We start from the raw sequence: 20,331 nt of genomic DNA on the forward strand, positions 1-20,331 counted from the left end.
TTGATATCGGACTGCTTGTTCTATCCTGTTTCTGGGCCTCAATCAACTGTTGATATCGGACTGCTTGTCTCATTGGGGAGGATTGGCACGATTACATCCCTAGTTCCTATGGAAACACACATCCAGTCAGGGATGGTTGTACCATCTACTTATCATTACTGTAGAGCCATACAGGTATATTTAATAGAGGTGGTCAATACTGTAGAGCCATACAGGTATATTTAATAGAGGTGTTCATTACTGTAGAGCCATACAGGTATATTTAATAGAGGTGGTCATGTAGAGCCATACAGGTATATTTAATAGAGGTGTTCATTACTGTAGAGCCATACAGGTATATTTAATAGAGATGGTCATTACCGTAGAGCCATACAGGCATATTTAATAGAGGGGGTCATTACTATAGAGCCATACAGGTATATTTAATGGAGGTGGACTTATAATTTCGGAGCCCACTGCATATTTAATGGACGTCGTTCAGTGAACGATAACCTTGTCTGAGACCTGCCGATTTGTGTTAGCAATGCAAGACAATACCAAGGCTTTAGGTCTTCAGGTTATCACAGTCAGGATAATGCTTTAGGTCCTCAGGTTATCACAGTCAGGATAATGCTTCATGTCTTCAGGTTATCACAGTCAGGATAATGCTTAAGGTATTCAGGTTATCACAGTCAGGATAAGGCTTTAGGTATTCAGGTTAATGCTTAAGGTATTCAGGTTATCACAGTCAGGATAATTCTTAAGGTATTCAGGTTATGCAGTCAGGATCATGCTTTAGGTATTCAGGTTATCCCAGTCAGGATAATGCTTTAGGTATTCAGGTTATCCCAGTCAGGATAATGCTTAAGGGCTTCAGGTTATCACAGGCATGATAATGCTTTATGTCTTCAGGTTATCACAGTCAGGATAATGCTTCAGGTCTTCAGGTTATCACAGTCAGGATAATGCTTCAGGTCTTCAGGTTATCACTGTCAGGATAATGCCTTAGGTCTTCAGGTTATCCCAGTCAGAATAACGCTTTAGGTCTTCAGGTTATCACAGTCAGGATAATGCTTCAGGTCTTCAGGTTATCACAGTCAGGATAATGCTTCAGGTCTTCAGGTTATCACAGCCAGGATAATGCTTCAGGTCTTCAGGTTATCACAGTCAGGATAATGCTTTAGGTCTTCAGGTTATCACAGTCAGGATAATGCTTCAGGTCTTCAGGTTATCACAGTCAGGATAATGCTTACGGTATTCAGGTTATCACAGTCAGGATAAGGCTTTAGGTATTCAGGTTAATGCTTAAGGTTTTCAGGTTATCCCAGTCAGGATAATGCTTAAGGTATTCAGGTTATCCCAGTCAGGATAATGCTTTAGGTATTCAGGTTATCCCAGTCAGGATAATGCTTCAGGTATTCAGGTTATCCCAGTCAGTGTACACCAGATTCCCAGATTCAGACCTAGTCACATACAATATTTGAATATAATTGTTTGATTTTCTCCATCATCTTCCACGTATAAGATATGGACTGAGCACCATGTTATGCTGTTCGTATGTACCAACTTTTAGTTTTTTATCTTAAATGTAAACCCTGATATCATACACACGTTGCATGTGCTTCTGCCTCTGCATTGCTTGCTCTTTTAGGCTGGGTTTCTGTATAAACACTTCGAGACAACTGCTCAAAACATCAGAATTATGAACCCAGACTACCTCCCGTCGCAACCAATCATCACACCGCCCCACCTCTATCTGCCACAGGGATCACCGGCTTGTAGTCCTGAAACCCGGAAATGAGTAGCCTCGAGAGAAATTAATGGGGAAGGAATATGGTTTTGGGATTAACGGCGAAAATGAAAAAGACAGTTAAGACAGCCTTAGGACATCTTATAAATTCGATGAGGTAATAATATCAGTCAACTAACATGGCATTTATGAATTATGAAGCCTATATGTCTTTATATGTTGTTGTTTTTTGTATTACATAAACGGTTAAAAATTCACAAAAACTGACGAAAACTGACGGAAACTGTCTCACTGAACAAAACATATCAGATCTCCTACGCCTGTGTTTACCACATACCTTAGTTTCAGCGTTTATCAACAAAACAAAAAAACTTATTTCCCATAGACTTTGTCCAACGAACCATGGCGGAGTTAGTGCCTACAAAAATGACGCCATTATACTGTTATGCTCTATTGGGCAAGTCGACAAGACATGGATCTGACGCCTGCGCAGAAGCCAGCGTGAGTCTGAATCATCGATCGGGCGACTGTCGGAGTTAAGAATCTAGAGTGATGGGACCTGAGTGAAGGAACAGCCGCGAGTGATCACTCTCCAAGCCGGTTATGACAGGTACATTTCAGCCTTCTATGCATTCGGATATTCGCTTTAACGGTTTTTTTAAAACGGGGTTATAGTGGAAACTGGGCTATCTGATGTGGATTACATAATAGTGGTGGAAATATGATTCGCTGTATGGCTTTTCAACATCTGGAAGTAACCTTTAAAATGAGAAAATGTCTTGATCTACTGTCTCAACATTTAGGGTGTGATTAACTGTCGAGTTATGTATTTATTTTTGAAAGAACTAGACAGAAGACGTGTTGTTAGACTCAGATCAATAGTGTTTGTAGTTTTGTAAATAGACAGTTGACTTCCCAATCTCAACTTTATTTAGCCTATAGCATGCGCCTGGTGTGCCTTAGAATCCAAAGCAAATCCGTTTACTTTGACGATAACAGCTTGTAGCCTAATCGATTACATGGTTTGATGCTATTATCTTAGATAAAAGATGTCTCAAGGGGACTGTGAAAGCGAGACGAAGGAAGGACGTATGTGTCAGAGCAGTATGGCGTCATTGTCTTACGTCTCTGCCTCCTTGGGTAGAGCGGATTCACATTCAGCACCATGGACAGCGATATCTCTCTCTCTCGCTCTGTCGTCGCAGTCATTGAGCTATAAAAGAAGGTCGCATTTTGCCGGGTTACTTTCCTTCGTGTTTCGGTTTAAATGTTAATTATTTGAGATTCTAGAATGTGTTTGGGTTCCAATCTGAGAGAGAACATGATCAAAACAAGATCAGGTGTTTTGACCACTGGCATCCACGTGACCTTATAATTGGTATGACAGAGGTTATTATATTTCAGATACGTTTGTCGTTTCTGTGTTTGTTTACTTGACAACTAGGTTTGTGTTTACATTGAATATTACTCATCAAAGCATTGGATTGGAACAAATGACGCCGTGGGCTCTTCAGAGACATATTTATTATGTATGATAGAGACTGTCAATGAGTACACAAACTATACATATTGCATATCTCATTATTAGCATTTTGCATAATACTAAATGCTGAATATTTAAAGTCATTATTTTGCCATATGCACATTCGATTTTATTTGACCTCTATTTTAAAGACCAAGGTCTCTTTCACAGATAAGCCCTGCTTACACATCATTTACAAACGACAAAAAATACAACTACATCATTCCACACTGACTACATGTAGACAACAGAAGTGTTATTCATTCAGAGAGAGTCTACATAACATCCTTCAACACTGACTACATGTAGACAACAGAAGTGTTATTCATTCAGAGTCTACATAAGATCCAGCAGGTAGCAGACAGCAAGTAGCAGTTACTAGGCAGCAGATAGAAGGTAATAGGCAGCAGGTAGCAGGCAGCAGGTAGAAGATAGAAGGTAATAGGCAGCAGGTAGCAGGCAGCAGGTAGAGGTAGAAGGTAATAGGCAGCAGGTAGCAGGCAGCAGTCAGCAGATAGAAGGTAATAGGCAGCAGGTAGCAGGCAGCAGTCAGCAGATAGAAGGTAATAGGCAGCAGGTAGCAGGTAGCAGGTAATAGGCAGCAGGCAGCAGGTAGCAGGTAATAGGCAGCAGGCAGCAGGTAATAGGCAGCAGGCAGCAGGTAGCAGATAGAAGGTAATAGGCAGCAGGTAGCAGATAGCAGGTAATAGGCAGCAGGTAGCAGATAGAAGGTAGCAGGCAGCAGTCAGCAGATAGAAGGTAATAGGCAGCAGATAGCAGGTAGCAGATAGCAGGCAGCAGTCAGCAGATAGAAGGTAATAGGCAGCAGATAGCAGGTAGCAGATAGCAGATAGCAGGTAATAGGCAGCAGGTAGCAGGTAGCAGATAGAAGGTAATAGGCAGCAGGTAGCAGATAGCAGATAGCAGGTAATAGGCAGCAGGCAGCAGGTAGCAGGTAGAAGGTAATAGGCAGCAGGTAGCAGGTAGCAGATAGCAGATAGAAGGTAATAGGCAGCAGGTAGCAGGCAGCAGATAGAAGGTAATAGGTAGCAGGCAGCAGGTAGCAGGCAGCAGGTAGGAGGTAGCAGATAGAAGGTAATAGGCAGCAGGTAGCAGGTAGCAGATAGCAGATAGAAGGTAATAGGTAGCAGGTAGCAGATAGCAGGTAATAGGCAGCAGGTAGCAGGCAGCAGATAGAAGGTAATAGGTAGCAGGCAGCAGGTAGCAGATAGCAGATAGAAGGTAATAGGTAGCAGGCAGCAGATAGAAGGTAATAGGCAGCAGGTAGCAGATAGAAGGTAATAGGCAGCAGGTAGCAGATAGAAGGTAATAGGCAGCAGGCAGCAGATAGAAGGTAATAGGCAGCAGGCAGCAGATAGAAGGTAATAGGCAGCAGGCAGCAGATAGAAGGTAATAGGCAGCAGGTAGCAGGCAGCAGGTAGCAGGTAGCAGATAGAAGGTAATAGGCAGCAGTCAGCAGGTAGAAGGTAGAAACACAGTCTAATATCCTCAACAGGTAGCAGGCAAAAATACAACCCAATATACTGAACAGGTAGCAGGTAGAATATAGCAGGTAGAAACACAACCTAATATCTTGAACAGGTAGCAGGTAGAAACACAACCTGAAATCCTGGACAGGTAGCAGGTAGAAACACAACCTAATATCCTGAACAGGTAGCAGGTAGAAACACAATCTAATATCCTGAACAGGTAGCAGGTAGAAACACAACCTGAAATCCTGGACAGGTAGCAGGCAGAAACACAAACTGATATCCTGAACAGATAGCAGGTAGAATGTAGCAGGCAGAAATACAACCAAATATCCTGAACAGGTAGCATGTAGCAGGCAGCAAGCAGAAACACAACCTAATATCCTGAACAGGTTGCAGGTAGCAAGTAGAAACACAACCTGATATCCTGAACAGGTAGCATGTAGCAGGCAGCAACACAACCTGATATCCTGAACAGGTAGCAGGTAGCATGTAGCAGGCAGAAATACAACCTAAAATCCTCAACAGGTAACAGGCAAAAATACAACCCAATATCCTGAACAGGTTGCAGGTAGCAGGTAGAAACACACCTGATATCCTGAACAGGTAACAGGCAGAAACGAAAAACTGATATCCTGAACAGGTTGCAGGTAGCAGGTAGAAACACACCTGAAATCCTGAACAGGTAGCAGGTAGCAACACAACCTGATATCCTGGACAGGTAGAAGGTAGCAGACAGCAACACAACCTGATATCCTGAACAAGTAGCAGGTAGAAACACAACCTAATATCCTGAACAGGTAGCAGGCAGAAACGCAAACTGATATCCTGAACAGGTTGCAGGTAGCAACACAACATAATATCCTGGACAGGTAGAAGGTAGCAGGTAGAAACACAACCTAATATCCTGAACAGGTAGCAGGTAGAAACACAACCTAATATCCTGAACAGGTAGCAGGTAGCAGGCAGCAGGCAGCAACACAACCTGATATCCTGAACAGGTAGCAGATAGAAACACAACCTGATATCCTGAACAGGTAGCAGGTAGCAGGTAGAAACACAACCTGATATCCTGAACAGGTAGCAGGCAGCAACACAACCTGATATCCTGAACAGGTAGCAGGTAGAAACACAACCTAATATCCTGAACAGGTAGCAGGTAGCAGGTAGAAACACAACCTAATATCCTGAACAGGTAGCAGGTAGCAGGTAGAAACACAACCTAATATCCTGAACAGGTAGCAGGTAGCAGGTAGAAACACAACCTAATATCCTGAACAGGTAGCAGGTAGCAGGCAGCAGGCAGCAACACAACCTAATATCCTGAACAGGTAGCAAGTAGCAGGTAGAAACACAACCTAATATCCTGAACAGGTAGCAGGTAGCAGGCAGCAACACAACCTAATATCCTGAACAGGTAGCAGGCAGCAATACAACCTGATATCCTGAACAGGTAGCAAGTAGCAGGTAGAAACACAACCTAATATCCTGAACAGGTAGCAGGCAGCAACACAACCTGATATCCTGAACAGGTAGCAGGCAGCAACACAACCTGATATCCTGAACAGGTAGCAGGCAGCAACACAACCTAATATCCTGAACAGGTAGCAGGTAGCAGGCAGCAACACAACCTGATATCCTGAACAGGTAGCAGGCAGCAACACAACCTGATATCCTGAACAGGTAGCAGGTAGAAACACAACCTAATATCCTGAACAGGTAGCAGGTAGCAACACAACCTAATATCCTGAACAGGTAGCAGGTAGCAGGCAGCAACACAACCTAATATCCTGAACAGGAACAGATGGGTGATTCAAAATGGGAGCAACACTGTGGTTGATCATTAAGCATTGTATCTCTCTCCCATAATAAAACTGTTTATGTGTGTGTGTGTGTGTGTGTGTGTGTGTGTGTGTGTGTGTGTGTGTGTGTGTGTGTGTGTGTGTGTGTGTGTGTGTGTGCAGGCAGTGGCACCCGGTGTGTGTGAGGTTAGTGTGGTGCTCTCTCTCTCTCTCTCTCTCTCTAGACAGAGCTGAGGTGAAAGGGTCAGGATGGCTTCAGCCTGTGCTGAGATCTGTGGGTCAGACTACGCTGAACAGACGCAGCACGACCAGAGATACGGCGTCAGATCATACCTCCACCAGTTCTACGAGGAGTGTACTGCCTCCATCTGGGAACGCGATGAAGATTTTCAGATTCAGAGATCGCCTAGTCGGTGGAGCTCTGTCCTCTGGAAGGTATGATATATATGAGAGAAGAGATATTGGGAGGGTATTGGGTCAAGGTGCTGTAAACATCCTGACATGGTCTGAGTAGTGTATTGAGCCAGGTTACTGTAAACATCTGCCTGTTCAGGTCTGTCTAGTGTTAGGAACCCTGATCCTGTCTCTCCCTCCCCCAGGTCTGTCTAGTGTTAGGAACCCTGATCCTGTCTCTCCCTCCCCCAGGTCTGTCTAGAGTTAGGAACCCTGATCCTGTCTCTCCCTCCCCCAGGTCTGTCTAGTGTTAGGAACCCTGATCCTGTCTCTCCCTCCCCCAGGTCTGTCTAGCGTTAGGAACCCTGATCCTGTCTCTCCCTCCCCCAGGTCTGTCTAGTGTTAGGAACCCTGATCCTGTCTCTCCCTCTCCCAGGTCTGTCTAGTGTTAGGAACCCTGATCCTGTCTCTCCCTCCGCCAGGTCTGTCTAGCGTTAGGAACCCTGATTCTGGTGACAGGCCTCATTGTCCTACTGGTGGGCTACGCCACCCCGACTAAGATCGAAGCGTTCGGGGAAGACGAGCTCCTCTTCGTGGACAGCCACGCTGTCCTCTTCAACCGAGCCTTGGACGTGTGCAAGCTGACGGGCGCCGTTCTGTTCTGCGTGGGCGGCGGCCTAATGGCCGTAGGTCTCCTCCTCTCGGCCTTCTCAAAGAGCTACTCCAAGGAGGAGCTGTACCTGCAGCAGAAGTTTAAGGAGAGGCTGGTTGATATCCAGAATACGGTCCATCCCGTCACCAGAGCCCCGACTCCGGGGGAGAGTAAGATCCCCGTCACCCTGTCTAAAGTCCAAAGTGTCCAGCCCAACTCAGAGACATAACAGTTGTCAATGTAGTATGTGAGAGGTAGATTATCAGTGGTGTTCATGTGTCCTTGTTCCTAACCCTTCTAAAGGTCAGCTTATGTCATCTTAGTACTACTCCTTACAAACCCTGTGTTTCCAGCACTTACACTCAGGGCTGCAGGAGGAATCACACAGCTCCTTTCATGTAACGCTGTGTAATTAAGGCTGCAGGAGGAATCACACAGCTCCTTTCATGTAACGCTGTGTAATTAAGGCTGCAGGAGGAATCACACAGCTCCTTTCATGTAACGCTGTGTAATTAAGGCTGCAGGAGGAATCACACAGCTCCTTTCATGTAAATCTACTGGCTGGGTTACAATCATGTACCTAGACCAAGAAACTAACAGACCCACTGTATAGAGCAGTGGGTCTCACCCTGGGGTACTTATCCTATCCACAGGGGGTACTTATCCTATCCACAGGGGGAACTTATCCTATCCACATGGGGTACTTATCATATCCACATGGGGTACTTATCATATCCACATGGGGTACTTATCCTATCCACATGGGGTACTTATCCTATCCACAGGGGGTACTTATCCTATCCACATGGGGTACTTATCATATCCACATGGGGTACTTATCATATCCACATGGGGTACTTATCCTATCCACAGGGGGTACTTATCATATCCACATGGGGTACTTATCATATCCACATGGGGTACTTATCCTATCCACATGGGGTACTTATCATATCCACATGGGGTACTTATCCTATCCACATGGGGTACTTATCCTATCCACAGGGGGAACATGGCCTATCCACATGGGTACTTATCCTATCCACAGGGGTACTTATCCTATCCACAGGGGTTAATTATCCTATCCACAGGGGTACTTATCCTATCCACAGGGGTACTTATCCTATCCACAGGGGTTACTTACCCTATCCACAGGGGTACTTATCCTATCCACAGGGGTACTTATCCTATCCACAGGGGTTACTTATCCTATCCACATGGGGTACTTATCCTATCCACAGGGGGAAATTATCCTATCCACAGGGGGAACTTATCCTATCCACAGGGGGTTCTTGGGGAGACTCATCAGAACGTAGGCCTACTGCTCAAATGAGGGGGTACTTCTGGGGAGACTCATCAGAACGTAGGCCTACTGGTCAAATGAGGGGGTACTTCTGGGAAGACTCATCAGAACGTAGGCCTACTGGTCAAATGAGGGGGTACTTCTGGGGAGACTCATCAGAACGTAGGCCTACTGGTCAAATGAGGGGGTACTTCTGGGGAGACTCATCAGAACGTAGGCCTACTGGTCAAATGAGGGAGTACTTCTGGGGAGACTCATCAGAACGTAGGCCTACTGGTCAAATGAGGGGTACTTCTGGGGACACTCATCAGAACGTAGGCCTACTGGTCAAATGAGGGGGTACTTCTGGGGAGACTCATCAGAACGTAGGCCTACTGGTCGAATGAGGGAGTACTTCTGGGAAGACTCATCAGAGGGGGTACTTCTGGGGAGACTCATCAGGCCCTACTGGTCAAATGAGGGTACTTCTGGGAAGACTCATCAGAACGTAGGCCTACTGGTCAAATGAGGGGGTACTTCTGGGAAGACTCATCAGAACGTAGGCCTACTGGTCAAATGAGGGGGTACTTCTGGGAAGACTCATCAGAACGTAGGCCTACTGGTCAAATGAGGGGGTACTTCTGGGGAGACTCATCAGAACGTAGGCCTACTGGTCGAATGAGGGAGTACTTCTGGGAAGACTCATCAGGTACTTCTGGGGTACTTAGACTCATCAGAACGTAGGCCTACTGGTCAAATGAGGGAGTACTTCTGGGGAGACTCATCAGAACGTAGGCCTACTGGTCAAATGAGGGGGTACTTCTGGGAAGACTCATCAGAACGTAGGCCTACTGGTCAAATGAGGGGGTACTTCTGGGAAGACTCATCAGAACGTAGGCCTACTGGTCAAATGAGGGGTACTTCTGGGAAGACTCATCAGAACGTAGGCCTACTGGTCAAATGAGGGGGTACTTCTGGGGAGACTCATCAGAACGTAGGCCTACTGGTCGAATGAGGGAGTACTTCTGGGAAGACTCATCAGAACGTAGGCCTACTGGTCAAATGAGGGGGTACTTCTGGGGAGACTCATCAGAACGTAGGCCTACTGGTCAAATGAGGGAGTACTTCTGGGGAGACTCATCAGAACGTAGGCCTACTGGTCAAATGAGGGGGTACTTCTGGGAAGACTCATCAGAACGTAGGCCTACTGGTCAAATGAGGGGGTACTTCTGGGAAGACTCATCAGAACGTAGGCCTACTGGTCAAATGAGGGGGTACTTCTGGGAAGACTCATCAGAACGTAGGCCTACTGGTCAAATGAGGGGGTACTTCTGGGGAGACTCATCAGAACGTAGGCCTTACTGGTCAAATGAGGGGGCACTTCTGGGGCACAGTAAACAAAAAGGTAGCTAACCGCTAATATAGAGGACATGTCCTGAGTGGATAAGACATTAAGAACACCTGCTCTTTCCATGACATAGACTGACCAGGTGAAAGCTATGATCCCTTATTGAAGGTCACTTGTTAAATCCACTTCAATCAATGTAGATGTCTGGGAGGAGACGGGTTAAATAATGTACTTTAAGCCTTGAGACAATTGAGACATGGATTGTGTCTGTGTGCCATTCAGAGGGTGAATGGGCAAGACAAAATATTTAAGTGCCTTTAAACGGGGTATGGTAGTGGGTACCAGGCGCACCAGTTTCAGTGTGTCAAGAACTGCAACGCTGCTGGGTTTTCACGCTCAACTGTATCAAGAATGGTCCACCACCCAAAAGGACATCCAGCCAACTTGACACAACTGTGGGAAGCACTGGAGTCAACAGGGGCCAGCATCCCTGTGGAAGGCTTTCGACACCATGTAGAGTCAGTGAACCCAGACGACTTGAGGCTGTCTTGCAACTCAATATTAGGAAGGTGTTCTTAATGTTTTGTCTCCACTAACGGCTAGAGGTAATCACACAGCTCCTTTGATTTAACTCTTTATCAGTGACAGTCAGTCACTGTCTAGCGTAGGTTTTCCACCTTGACTGGATTTATGAGTGTCATCTTCAGCAATGAAGAATTGAAAGAACGGGGTACCTTTTCCCTAAAAATATCTATATTGAGCCTAAACAATTGCTGCCGACTGTTGTTCTATAATTGCTGTAGTGTAACTAACAGCAGCTGTGGTGTAACTAGCAACAGCTGTGGTGTAACTAGTAGCAGCTGTGGTGTAACTAACAGCAGTTGTGGTGTAACTAACAGCAGCTGTGGTGTAACTAACAGCAGCTGTGGTGTAACTAACAGCAGCTGTGGTGTAACTAACAGTAGCTGTGGTATAACTAACAGCAGCTGTGGTGTAACTAACAGCTGTGGTGTAACTAACAGCAGCTGTGGTGTAACTAACAGCAGCTGTGGTGTAACTAACAACAGCTGTGGTGTAACTAACAGCAGCTGTGGTGTAACTAACAGCAGCTGTGGTGTAACTAACAGCAGCTGTGGTGTAACTAACAGCAGCTGTGGTGTAACTAACAGCAGCTGTGGTGTAACTAACAGCTGTGGTGTAACTAACAGCAGCTGTGGTATAACTAACAGTAGCTGTGGTGTAACTAACAGCAGCTGTGGTGTAACTAACAGCAGCTGTGGTGTAACTAACAACAGCTGTGGTGTAACTAACAGCAGCTGTGGTGTAACTAACAGCAGCTGTGGTGTAACTAACAGCAGCTGTGGTGTAACTAACAGCTGTGGTGTAACTAACAGCTGTGGTGTAACTAACAGCAGCTGTGGTGTAACTAACAGCAGCTGTGGTATAACTAACAGTAGCTGTGGTATAACTAACAGCAGCTGTGGTGTAACTAACAGCAGCTGTGGTGTAACTAACAGCAGCTGTGGTGTAACTAACAGCAGCTGTGGTGTAACTAACAGCTGTGGTGTAACTAACAGCAGCTGTGGTGTAACTAACAGTAGCTGTGGTGTAACTAACAGCAGCTGTGGTGTAACTAACAGCAGCTGTGGTGTAACTAACAGCTGTGGTGTAACTAACAGCTGTGGTGTAACTAACAGCAGCTGTGGTGTAACTAACAGCAGCTGTGGTGTAACTAACAGCTGTGGTGTAACTAACAGCAGCTGTGGTGTAACTAGTAGCAGCTGTGGTATAACTAACAGCAGCTGTGGTGTAACTAACAGCAGCTGTGGTGTAACTAACAGCAGCTGTGGTGTAACTAACAGCAGCTGTGGTATAACTAACAGCAGCTGTGGTGTAACTAACAGCAGCTGTGGTGTAACTAACAGCAGCTGTGGTGTAACTAACAGCAGCTGTGGTGTAACTAACAGCAGCTGTGGTGTAACTAACAGCAGCTGTGGTGTAACTAACAGCAGCTGTGGTGTAACTAGTAGCAGCTGTGGTGTAACTAACAGCAGCTGTGGTGTAACTAACAGTAGCTGTGGTATAACTAACAGCTGTGGTGTAACTAACAGCAGCTGTGGTGTAACTAACAGCAGCTGTGGTGTAACTAGTAGCAGCTGTGGTGTAACTAACAGTAGCTGTGGTGTAACTAACAACAGCTGTGGTGTAACTAACAGCAGCTGTGGTGTAACTAACAGCAGCTGTGGTGTAACTAACAGCAGCTGTGGTGTAACTAACAGCAGCTGTGGTGTAACTAACAGCTGTGGTGTAACTAACAGCAGCTGTGGTGTAACTAGTAGCAGCTGTGGTATAACTAACAGCTGTGGTGTAACTAACAGCAGCTGTGGTGTAACTAACAGTAGCTGTGGTATAACTAACAGCTGTGGTGTAACTAACAGCAGCTGTGGTATAACTAACAGTAGCTGTGGTGTAACTAACAGTAGCTGTGGTGTAACTAACAGCAGCTGTGGTGTAACTAACAGCAGCTGTGGTGTAACTAACAGCAGCTGTGGTGTTACTAGTAGCAGCTGTGGTGTAACTAACAGCGTAACTAACAGCTGTGGTGTAACTAACAGCAGCTGTGGTGTAACTAACAGCGTAACTAACAGCTGTGGTATAACTAACAGCAGCTGTGGTGTAACTAACAGCAGCTGTGGTGTAACTAACAGCAGCTGTGGTGTAACTAGTAGCAGCTGTGGTGTAACTAGTAGCAGCTGTGGTGTAACTAACAGCTGTGGTGTAACTAACAGCGTAACTAACAGCTGTGGTATAACTAACAGCAGCTGTGGTATAACTAACAGCAGCTGTGGTGTAACTAACAGCTGTGGTGTAACTAACAGCAGCTGTGGTGTAACTAACAGCAGCTGTGGTGTAACTAACAGCAGCTGTGGTGTAACTAACAGCTGTGGTGTAACTAACAGTAGCTGTGGTGTAACTAACAGTAGCTGTGGTGTAACTAACAGTAGCTGTGGTGTAACTAACAGCTGTGGTGTAACTAACAGCAGCTGTGGTGTAACTAACAGCTGTGGTGTAACTAACAGTAGCTGTGGTGTAACTAACAGTAGCTGTGGTGTAACTAACAGTAGCTGTGGTGTAACTAACAGCTGTGGTGTAACTAACAGTAGCTGTGGTGTAACTAACAGCTGTGGTGTAACTAACAGCTGTGGTGTAACTAACAGCAGCTGCGGTGTAACTAACAGCAGCTGTGGTGTAACTAGCCTGTGATTTGATGTTCATTTCCTACTCAGTTTAAAGTACCACAGCTCATTGTAACAGCGGACAGGAAGTGCACAGAGGGAGAAAAAGCCTTTAACACAGAGGATTTGTGTTCCACAGTGGTGCAATAACAACGGGGATTGCTACTGTAGTTGTGTTGTTGTTTTATCTACATACAAATAAACAACAAACTGAATCCTCCTCAGTTCCTAGATGAGGTAGAAGATAAATATGGATTTAATCAAACAGTTGAAACGTCTCTAAAGGATAAATATTATATTTAAAATCTGCTCTGTCACTACCTCACTTGGCTTTAAACCCCTACGTCATGTTGTTATAAATCACAACATAGAATCTATAGACAGTTGTTATAAACCACAACATAGAATCTATAGACACAAGGCAGGGTGATAAGGACACTGGGCTGCTGAGGACATCAGATGCACCAGACACTGGACATACATCACATTACTCTAGACTACTGTTCTGTCAGTGCAGACACAACGGAGCTCTAGTTATTCCCGTAGCAGGGATAGAATGGAGACTACAAGCTGCTACGTCTTGTTTGTAGGAGAAACCCCAGGTGATCTGGGACGTAACAAGTTGATAGAGCTGAAGATTCTGTGTTGCAGTTTTCTTTAACCTTTTGGATCAATTTCTCTTCAAATGAATATATCAGCTTCGATTTTCATGTTTGTGGAAAAAAACAAGTATCATAGTGTGTGATCTGATGAACTGACCTTTCACATTCAAACTGACCCCTGACCCCTTCCTTCCTTTCCTCTGACCTGTAACCAAGGTAACCAACATGTCAATCTATAGAAGACAAATCATCGGGGTGTGAGATAAAGCTACAAAACAAAACCAATGAGAATAACATCACTGGCTAACTAAAGATACATGTAACAGTGATTATGCCAGTCACTTCTGAGTGGTCAGTTTGTCTTGATGTTTCCATATAGTGCCATGTTGTGAATACATTTATAATTACTTGTTAATGGAGTACATTGAAAACCTGTATTTAAAATTTAAAAAAAAAAACCTGTTCCAAAATATTACAGATGAGTAGTTGTGTTAAAGCTAAGGGCATATTTGTTCTCAAATGGATTCTACCGGGTCAGAGAAAGAAGGAACGAGCAAAGATAACTCTGTCCTATATATTACATGTCTATTTTTCATATAACATAATAAATACAACTTGGAATTATCAGCAGCTTACTCCTGGTGACGATTCTGTTTTCTGATCAACTGTCTCATCTCTGTCCGCCATTTTATGTCCTTAAGCTCTTTATCATCGTAATATATAGTTATTGTCTTACATAACATCTGCTATTATCAACATCCTGTAAAGACACAGGAAGAGAACTTCTGAAGGGAAGTAGAGACATGACCTTGTTATTTCTAGCAGCTTGAAGAGGAGCGAGGGAGGGAGAGGCTGGTGGGAGAGAGAGGCGCGAGGGAGAGAGAGGCGCGAGGGAGAGAGAGGCGCGAGGGAGAGAGAGGCTGGTGGGAGAGAGAGGCGCGAGGGAGAGAGGCTGGTGGGAGAGAGAGGCGCGAGGGAGAGAGAGGCGCGAGGGAGAGAGAAGCGCGAGGGAGAGAGAGGCGCGAGGGAGAGAGAGGCGCGAGGAGGAGAGAGGCGCGAGGGAGAGAGAGGCGCGAGGGAGAGAGAGGCTGGTGGGAGAGAGAGGCACAGAGAGGCGCGAGGGAGAGAGAGGCTGGTGGGAGAGAGAGGCGCGAGGGAGGGAGAGGCGCGAGGGAGAGAGAGGCGTGAGGGAGAGAGAGGCTGGTGGGAGAGAGAGGCGCGAGGGAGAGAGAGGCGCGAGAGAGAGAGAGGCGCGAGGGAGAGAGAGGCACGAGGGAGAGAGAGGCTGGTGGGAGAGAGAGGCTGGTGGGAGAGAGAGGCTGGTGGGAGAGAGAGGCGCGAGAGAGAGAGAGGCGCGAGAGAGAGAGGCGCGAGAGAGAGAGGCGCGAGGGAGAGAGAGGCGCGCGCGAGAGAGAGAGGCGCGAGGGAGAGAGAGGCGCGAGAGAGAGAGAGGCGCGAGGGAGATAGAGGCGCGAGGGAGAGAGAGGCGCGAGGGAGAGCGAGGCGCGAGGGAGAGAGAGGCGCGAGGGAGAGAGAGGCGCGAGAGAGAGAGAGGCGCGAGGGAGAGAGAGGCGCGAGGGAGAGAGAGGCGCGAAGGAGAGAGAGGCGCGAGAGAGAGAGAGGCGCGAGGGATAGGGACAGAGGCTATAAACGGTGCTTCTAGAAATAGAACTCGAGGACGCTCACAGCGTTTGATGACTCACCAGGTTAATGGTTTCTCTAGGCGTGTGTGACTCTCTCTGTCTCATTTCCAACCTATGCGACTGCAGATAGGACGGGGGAGAGGGGCTGCTGCAAACTGTCTCTTACGGTAATCAATCCACGAGGATTCAAAAGCACATTTTAGACATTTTATTTTTCAGGTGTTGGATCATGTAACTCTTTACACAGACCTTCCATCCATACCATCATATAATAACTCATGTCGTGTCTTTGGCTATGCCGGATTAAGTGATATGACATGCTATTCTATCAAATAATTTCTCTGTAATTAATATTATCTGATTGAGCTAAGCATGTAAATGTCATTAACTAGAGAGTCGGGGCACCACGAAATAATATTTATTGAGCTGTTCAATTCCGAATAAACTCTTAAAGACTCTTTACCTCAATAGCAGTCAATATTTAAACGTCACCTTATTCAGTCTCATCTGAAAGTTGTAAATTCTTGGTTATCTTCACGAAACAAGTTGAATCAGCAATACAAAATGTGGTTTAATTATTTATTTACTAAATACCTAAATAATCACACAGAATTACATCTACACAGAATGGATCATACATTGATTACAAATGATGTCATAAAGGAAAAGGTCCCTAGCGGACGGAACATGTATGACGGCTGGTTACACAAAGAAAGGGGGTTGGGTTTTGAATGAAAGAGCGGGAAGACTGAGGAACACAACGGTTTTGTCTCTATCGGGCCGTAGGCAGCTGTGCTATTGTAAATACAGTATCTTACGCATTCTAAATAACCGCCCATTTGAAAAAGGAAAATGCAATAAATATTTACTCTGAGCTGCGCTCCGGTAGATTGGTTGTAGATAGAGGCCGAGTTGTCTGTCATGGATCTCTTGTGGTAGAACGGATACTTGGTAGTACCGTCGTCGTGTGGTAGAACAGATACTTGGTAGTACCGTCGTCGTGTGGTAGAACGAAAACTTGGTAGTACCGTCATCGTGTGGTAGAACGGAAACTTGGTAGTACCGTCATCGTGTGGTAGAACGGATACGTCGTCCGTCCTTTCCTAACCCACGTCTACAGATGCTGTGGCTAACTCAATCGGCTAGGAGGTATCACTTCTTTAGTGAATTAGAGTTCAAAGTTCATGCCAAGTTGCCATACTCATGCTATATTCTGACTGGTATAGTCGAAATTCATCCTTTCGGCGTGTCGATCGTCATCTTCACGTTTAAATACGATGCTAATTTCGTTAGGTTATTATCTTAGCCCTTTCAACGTGGGCACCGTCGTCCTCTCATCCTTGGAACACAAAGTTGGATTTTCGTCAATGGGTTTATATCGTGGTGAAGAGAAGGGCGTGTTTCATAGTTTACAACCAATGTCTGTTCACTTGGGCGGGGCCTCTGAGTGAGCAGAGTTTACTCTTATGACAAACCGTTCTCCCATTAAGAAGCTAAAATTACATTTAATATTTTCACAAATAGTTTCATATTTAAACATTTAATATGCACCTCAATTCCATGTGAATCTGATAACTAGAATGTATAGATTTTCCAAGATACAGTTTATGCCATACTATCATTAGTAGTAATGTCTCAGACAACAACTGATCTGATATCATATTCATTAAGTACCAACGCATATTTTCAACTGGTTGGATTACCGAAATATGGTTCCGTTTCCCACCTTTTGATGTCACCAGACTCTCTCTCTCTCTATGTTAACAAAGGGCTTCCCAAGAGTCAACTCTATAAAGTAGAGAGAGAGAAAAGGGGAAATGGATTTAATGGAGGTCATAAACCTCCCCCAGCAGGCCAACGTCATGACACTCATTACACAGACCTCCCATTCATAACATCATGTAATAACTCACTACAGACCTTCCATTCATAACATCATGTAATAACTCATTACACATTCATAACATCATGTAATAACTCATTACAGACCTTCCAACCACACTGCACACTGCCCTAACCCACCTGGACAAGAGGAATACCTATGTGGGAATGCTGTTCATCGACTACAGCTCGGCATTCAACACCATAGTACCCTCCAAGCTCGTCATCAAGCTCGAGACCCTGGGTCTCGACCCCGCCCTGTGCAACTGGGTACTGGACTTCCTGACGGGCCGCCCCCAGGTGGTGAGGGTAGGCAACAACATCTCCTCCCCGCTGATCCTCAACACGGGGCCCCACAAGGTGCGTTCTGAGCCCTCTCCTGTACTCCCTGTTCACCCACGACTGCGTGGCCACGCACGCCTCCAACTCAATCATCAAGTTTGCGGACGACACAACAGTGGTAGGCTTGATTACCAACAACGACGAGACGGCCTACAGGGAGGAGGTGAGGGCCCTCGGAGTGTGGTGTCAGGAAAATAACCTCACACTCAACGTCAACAAAACTAAGGAGATGATTGTGGACTTCAGGAAACAGCAGAGGGAACACCCCCTATCCACATCGATGGATCAGTAGTGGAGAGGGTAGCAAGTTTTAAGTTCCTCGGCATACACATCACAGACAAACTGAATTGGTCCACTCACACTGACAGCGTCGTGAAGAAGGCGCAGCAGCGCCTCTTCAACCTCAGGAGGCTGAAGAAATTCGGCTTGTCACCAAAAGCACTCACAAACTTCTACAGATGCACAATCGAGAGCATCCTGGCGGGCTGTATCACCGCCTGGTACGGCAACTGCTCCGCCCTCAACCGTAAGGCTCTCCAGAGGGTAGTGAGGTCTGCACAACGCATCACCGGGGCAAACTACCTGCCCTCCAGGACACCTACACCACCCGATGTTACAGGAAGGCCATAAAGATCATCAAGGACATCAACCACCCGAACCACTGCCTGTTCACCCCGCTATCATCCAGAAGGCGAGGTCAGTACAGGTGCATCAAAGCTGGGACCGAGAGACTGAAAAACAGCTTCTATCTCAAGGCCATCAGACTGTTAAACAGCCACCACTAACATTGAGTGGCTGCTGCCAACACACTGTCATTGACACTGACCCAACTCCAGCCACTTTAATAATGGGAATTGATGGGAAATGTTGTAAATATATCACTAGCCACTTTAAACAATGCTACCTTATATAATGTTACTTACCCTACATTATTCATCTCATATGCATACGTATATACTGTACTCTACATCATCGACTGCATCCTTATGTAATACATGTATCACTAGCCACTTTAACTATGCCACTTTGTTTACTTTGTCTACATTCTCATCTCATATGTATATACTGTACTCGATACCATCTACTGTATGCTGCTCTGTACCATCACTCATTCATATATCCTTATGTACATATTCTTTATCCCCTTACACTGTGTATAAGACAGTAGTTTTGGAATTGTTAGTTAGATTACTTGTTGGTTATCACTACATTGTCGGAACTAGAAGCACAAGCATTTCGCTACACTCGCATTAACATCTGCTAACCATGTGTATGTGACAAATAAAATTTGATTTGATTTGATTTAATAACTCATTACAGACCTTCCATTCATAACATCATGTAATAACTCATTACAGACCTTCCATCCATAACATCATGTAATAACTCATTACAGACCTTCCATCCATAACATCATGTAATAACTCATTACAGACCTTCCATCCATAACATCATGTAATAACTCATTACAGACCTTCCATCCATAACATCATGTAATAACTCATTACAGACCTTCCATCCATAACATCATGTAATAACTCATTAAAGACCTTCCATCCATAACATCATGTAATAACTCATTACAGACCTTCCATCCATAACATCATGTAATAACTCATTACAGACCTTCCATCCATAACATCATGTAATAACTCATTACAGACCTTCCATCCATAACATCATGTAATAACTCATTACAGACCTTCCATCCATAACATCATGTAATAACTCATTACAGACCTTCCATCCATAACATCATGTAATAACTCATTACAGACCTTCCATCCATAACATCATGTAATAACTCATTACAGACCTTCCATCCATAACATCATGTAATAACTCATTACAGACCTTCCATCCATAACATCATGTAATAACTCATTACAGACCTTCCATCCATAACATAATGTAGGTCATAACATCATGTAATAACTCATTACAGACCTTCCATCCATAACATCATGTAATAACTCATTACAGACCTTCCATCCTTTAACATTAATATTTGTTCACAAATTCATACCACACAACCCCACCACAGCTACTCTTCAAAGCTGTGGCATACAGCTCGTCGATAATGTAGGCCGACGTTCCTCCCTGACATCACAGAGAGACATACAGCTCATCCATAATGTAGGTCAACGTCCCTGACATCACAGAGAGATATACAGCTCGTTGATAATGTAGGCCGACGTTCCTCCCTGACATCACAGAGAGACATACAGCTCATCCATAATGTAGGTCAACGTCCCTGACATCACAGAGAGACAGACAGCTCATCCATAATGTAGGTCAACGTCCCTGACATCACAGAGAGACATACAGCTCATCCATAATGTAGGTCAACGTCCCATGACATCCCTGACATCACAGAGAGACATACAGCTCATCCATAATGTAGGTCAA

At 45.2% G+C, this 20,331-nt stretch overlaps 1 protein-coding gene across 1 annotated transcript; it reads left to right on the forward strand.

The window, feature by feature from the left end:
- The first annotated feature begins 2,225 nt into the window (after nucleotides 1-2,225).
- nrsn1 (neurensin 1) lies at nucleotides 2,226-9,289 on the forward strand. The gene is made up of 3 exons (XM_065027079.1): nucleotides 2,226-2,339; nucleotides 6,706-6,978; nucleotides 7,419-9,289. The coding sequence occupies exons 2-3, from the start codon at nucleotides 6,793-6,795 to the stop codon at nucleotides 7,815-7,817; spliced, it is 585 nt and encodes a 194-aa protein (XP_064883151.1). The 5' UTR covers nucleotides 2,226-2,339; nucleotides 6,706-6,792; the 3' UTR covers nucleotides 7,818-9,289.
- The last annotated feature ends 11,042 nt before the right edge of the window (nucleotides 9,290-20,331 follow it).

The sequence above is a fragment of the Oncorhynchus nerka genome, linkage group LG14 (genome assembly GCF_034236695.1).
Source record: "Oncorhynchus nerka isolate Pitt River linkage group LG14, Oner_Uvic_2.0, whole genome shotgun sequence".
NCBI classification, from domain to species: Eukaryota; Metazoa; Chordata; class Actinopteri; order Salmoniformes; family Salmonidae; genus Oncorhynchus; species Oncorhynchus nerka.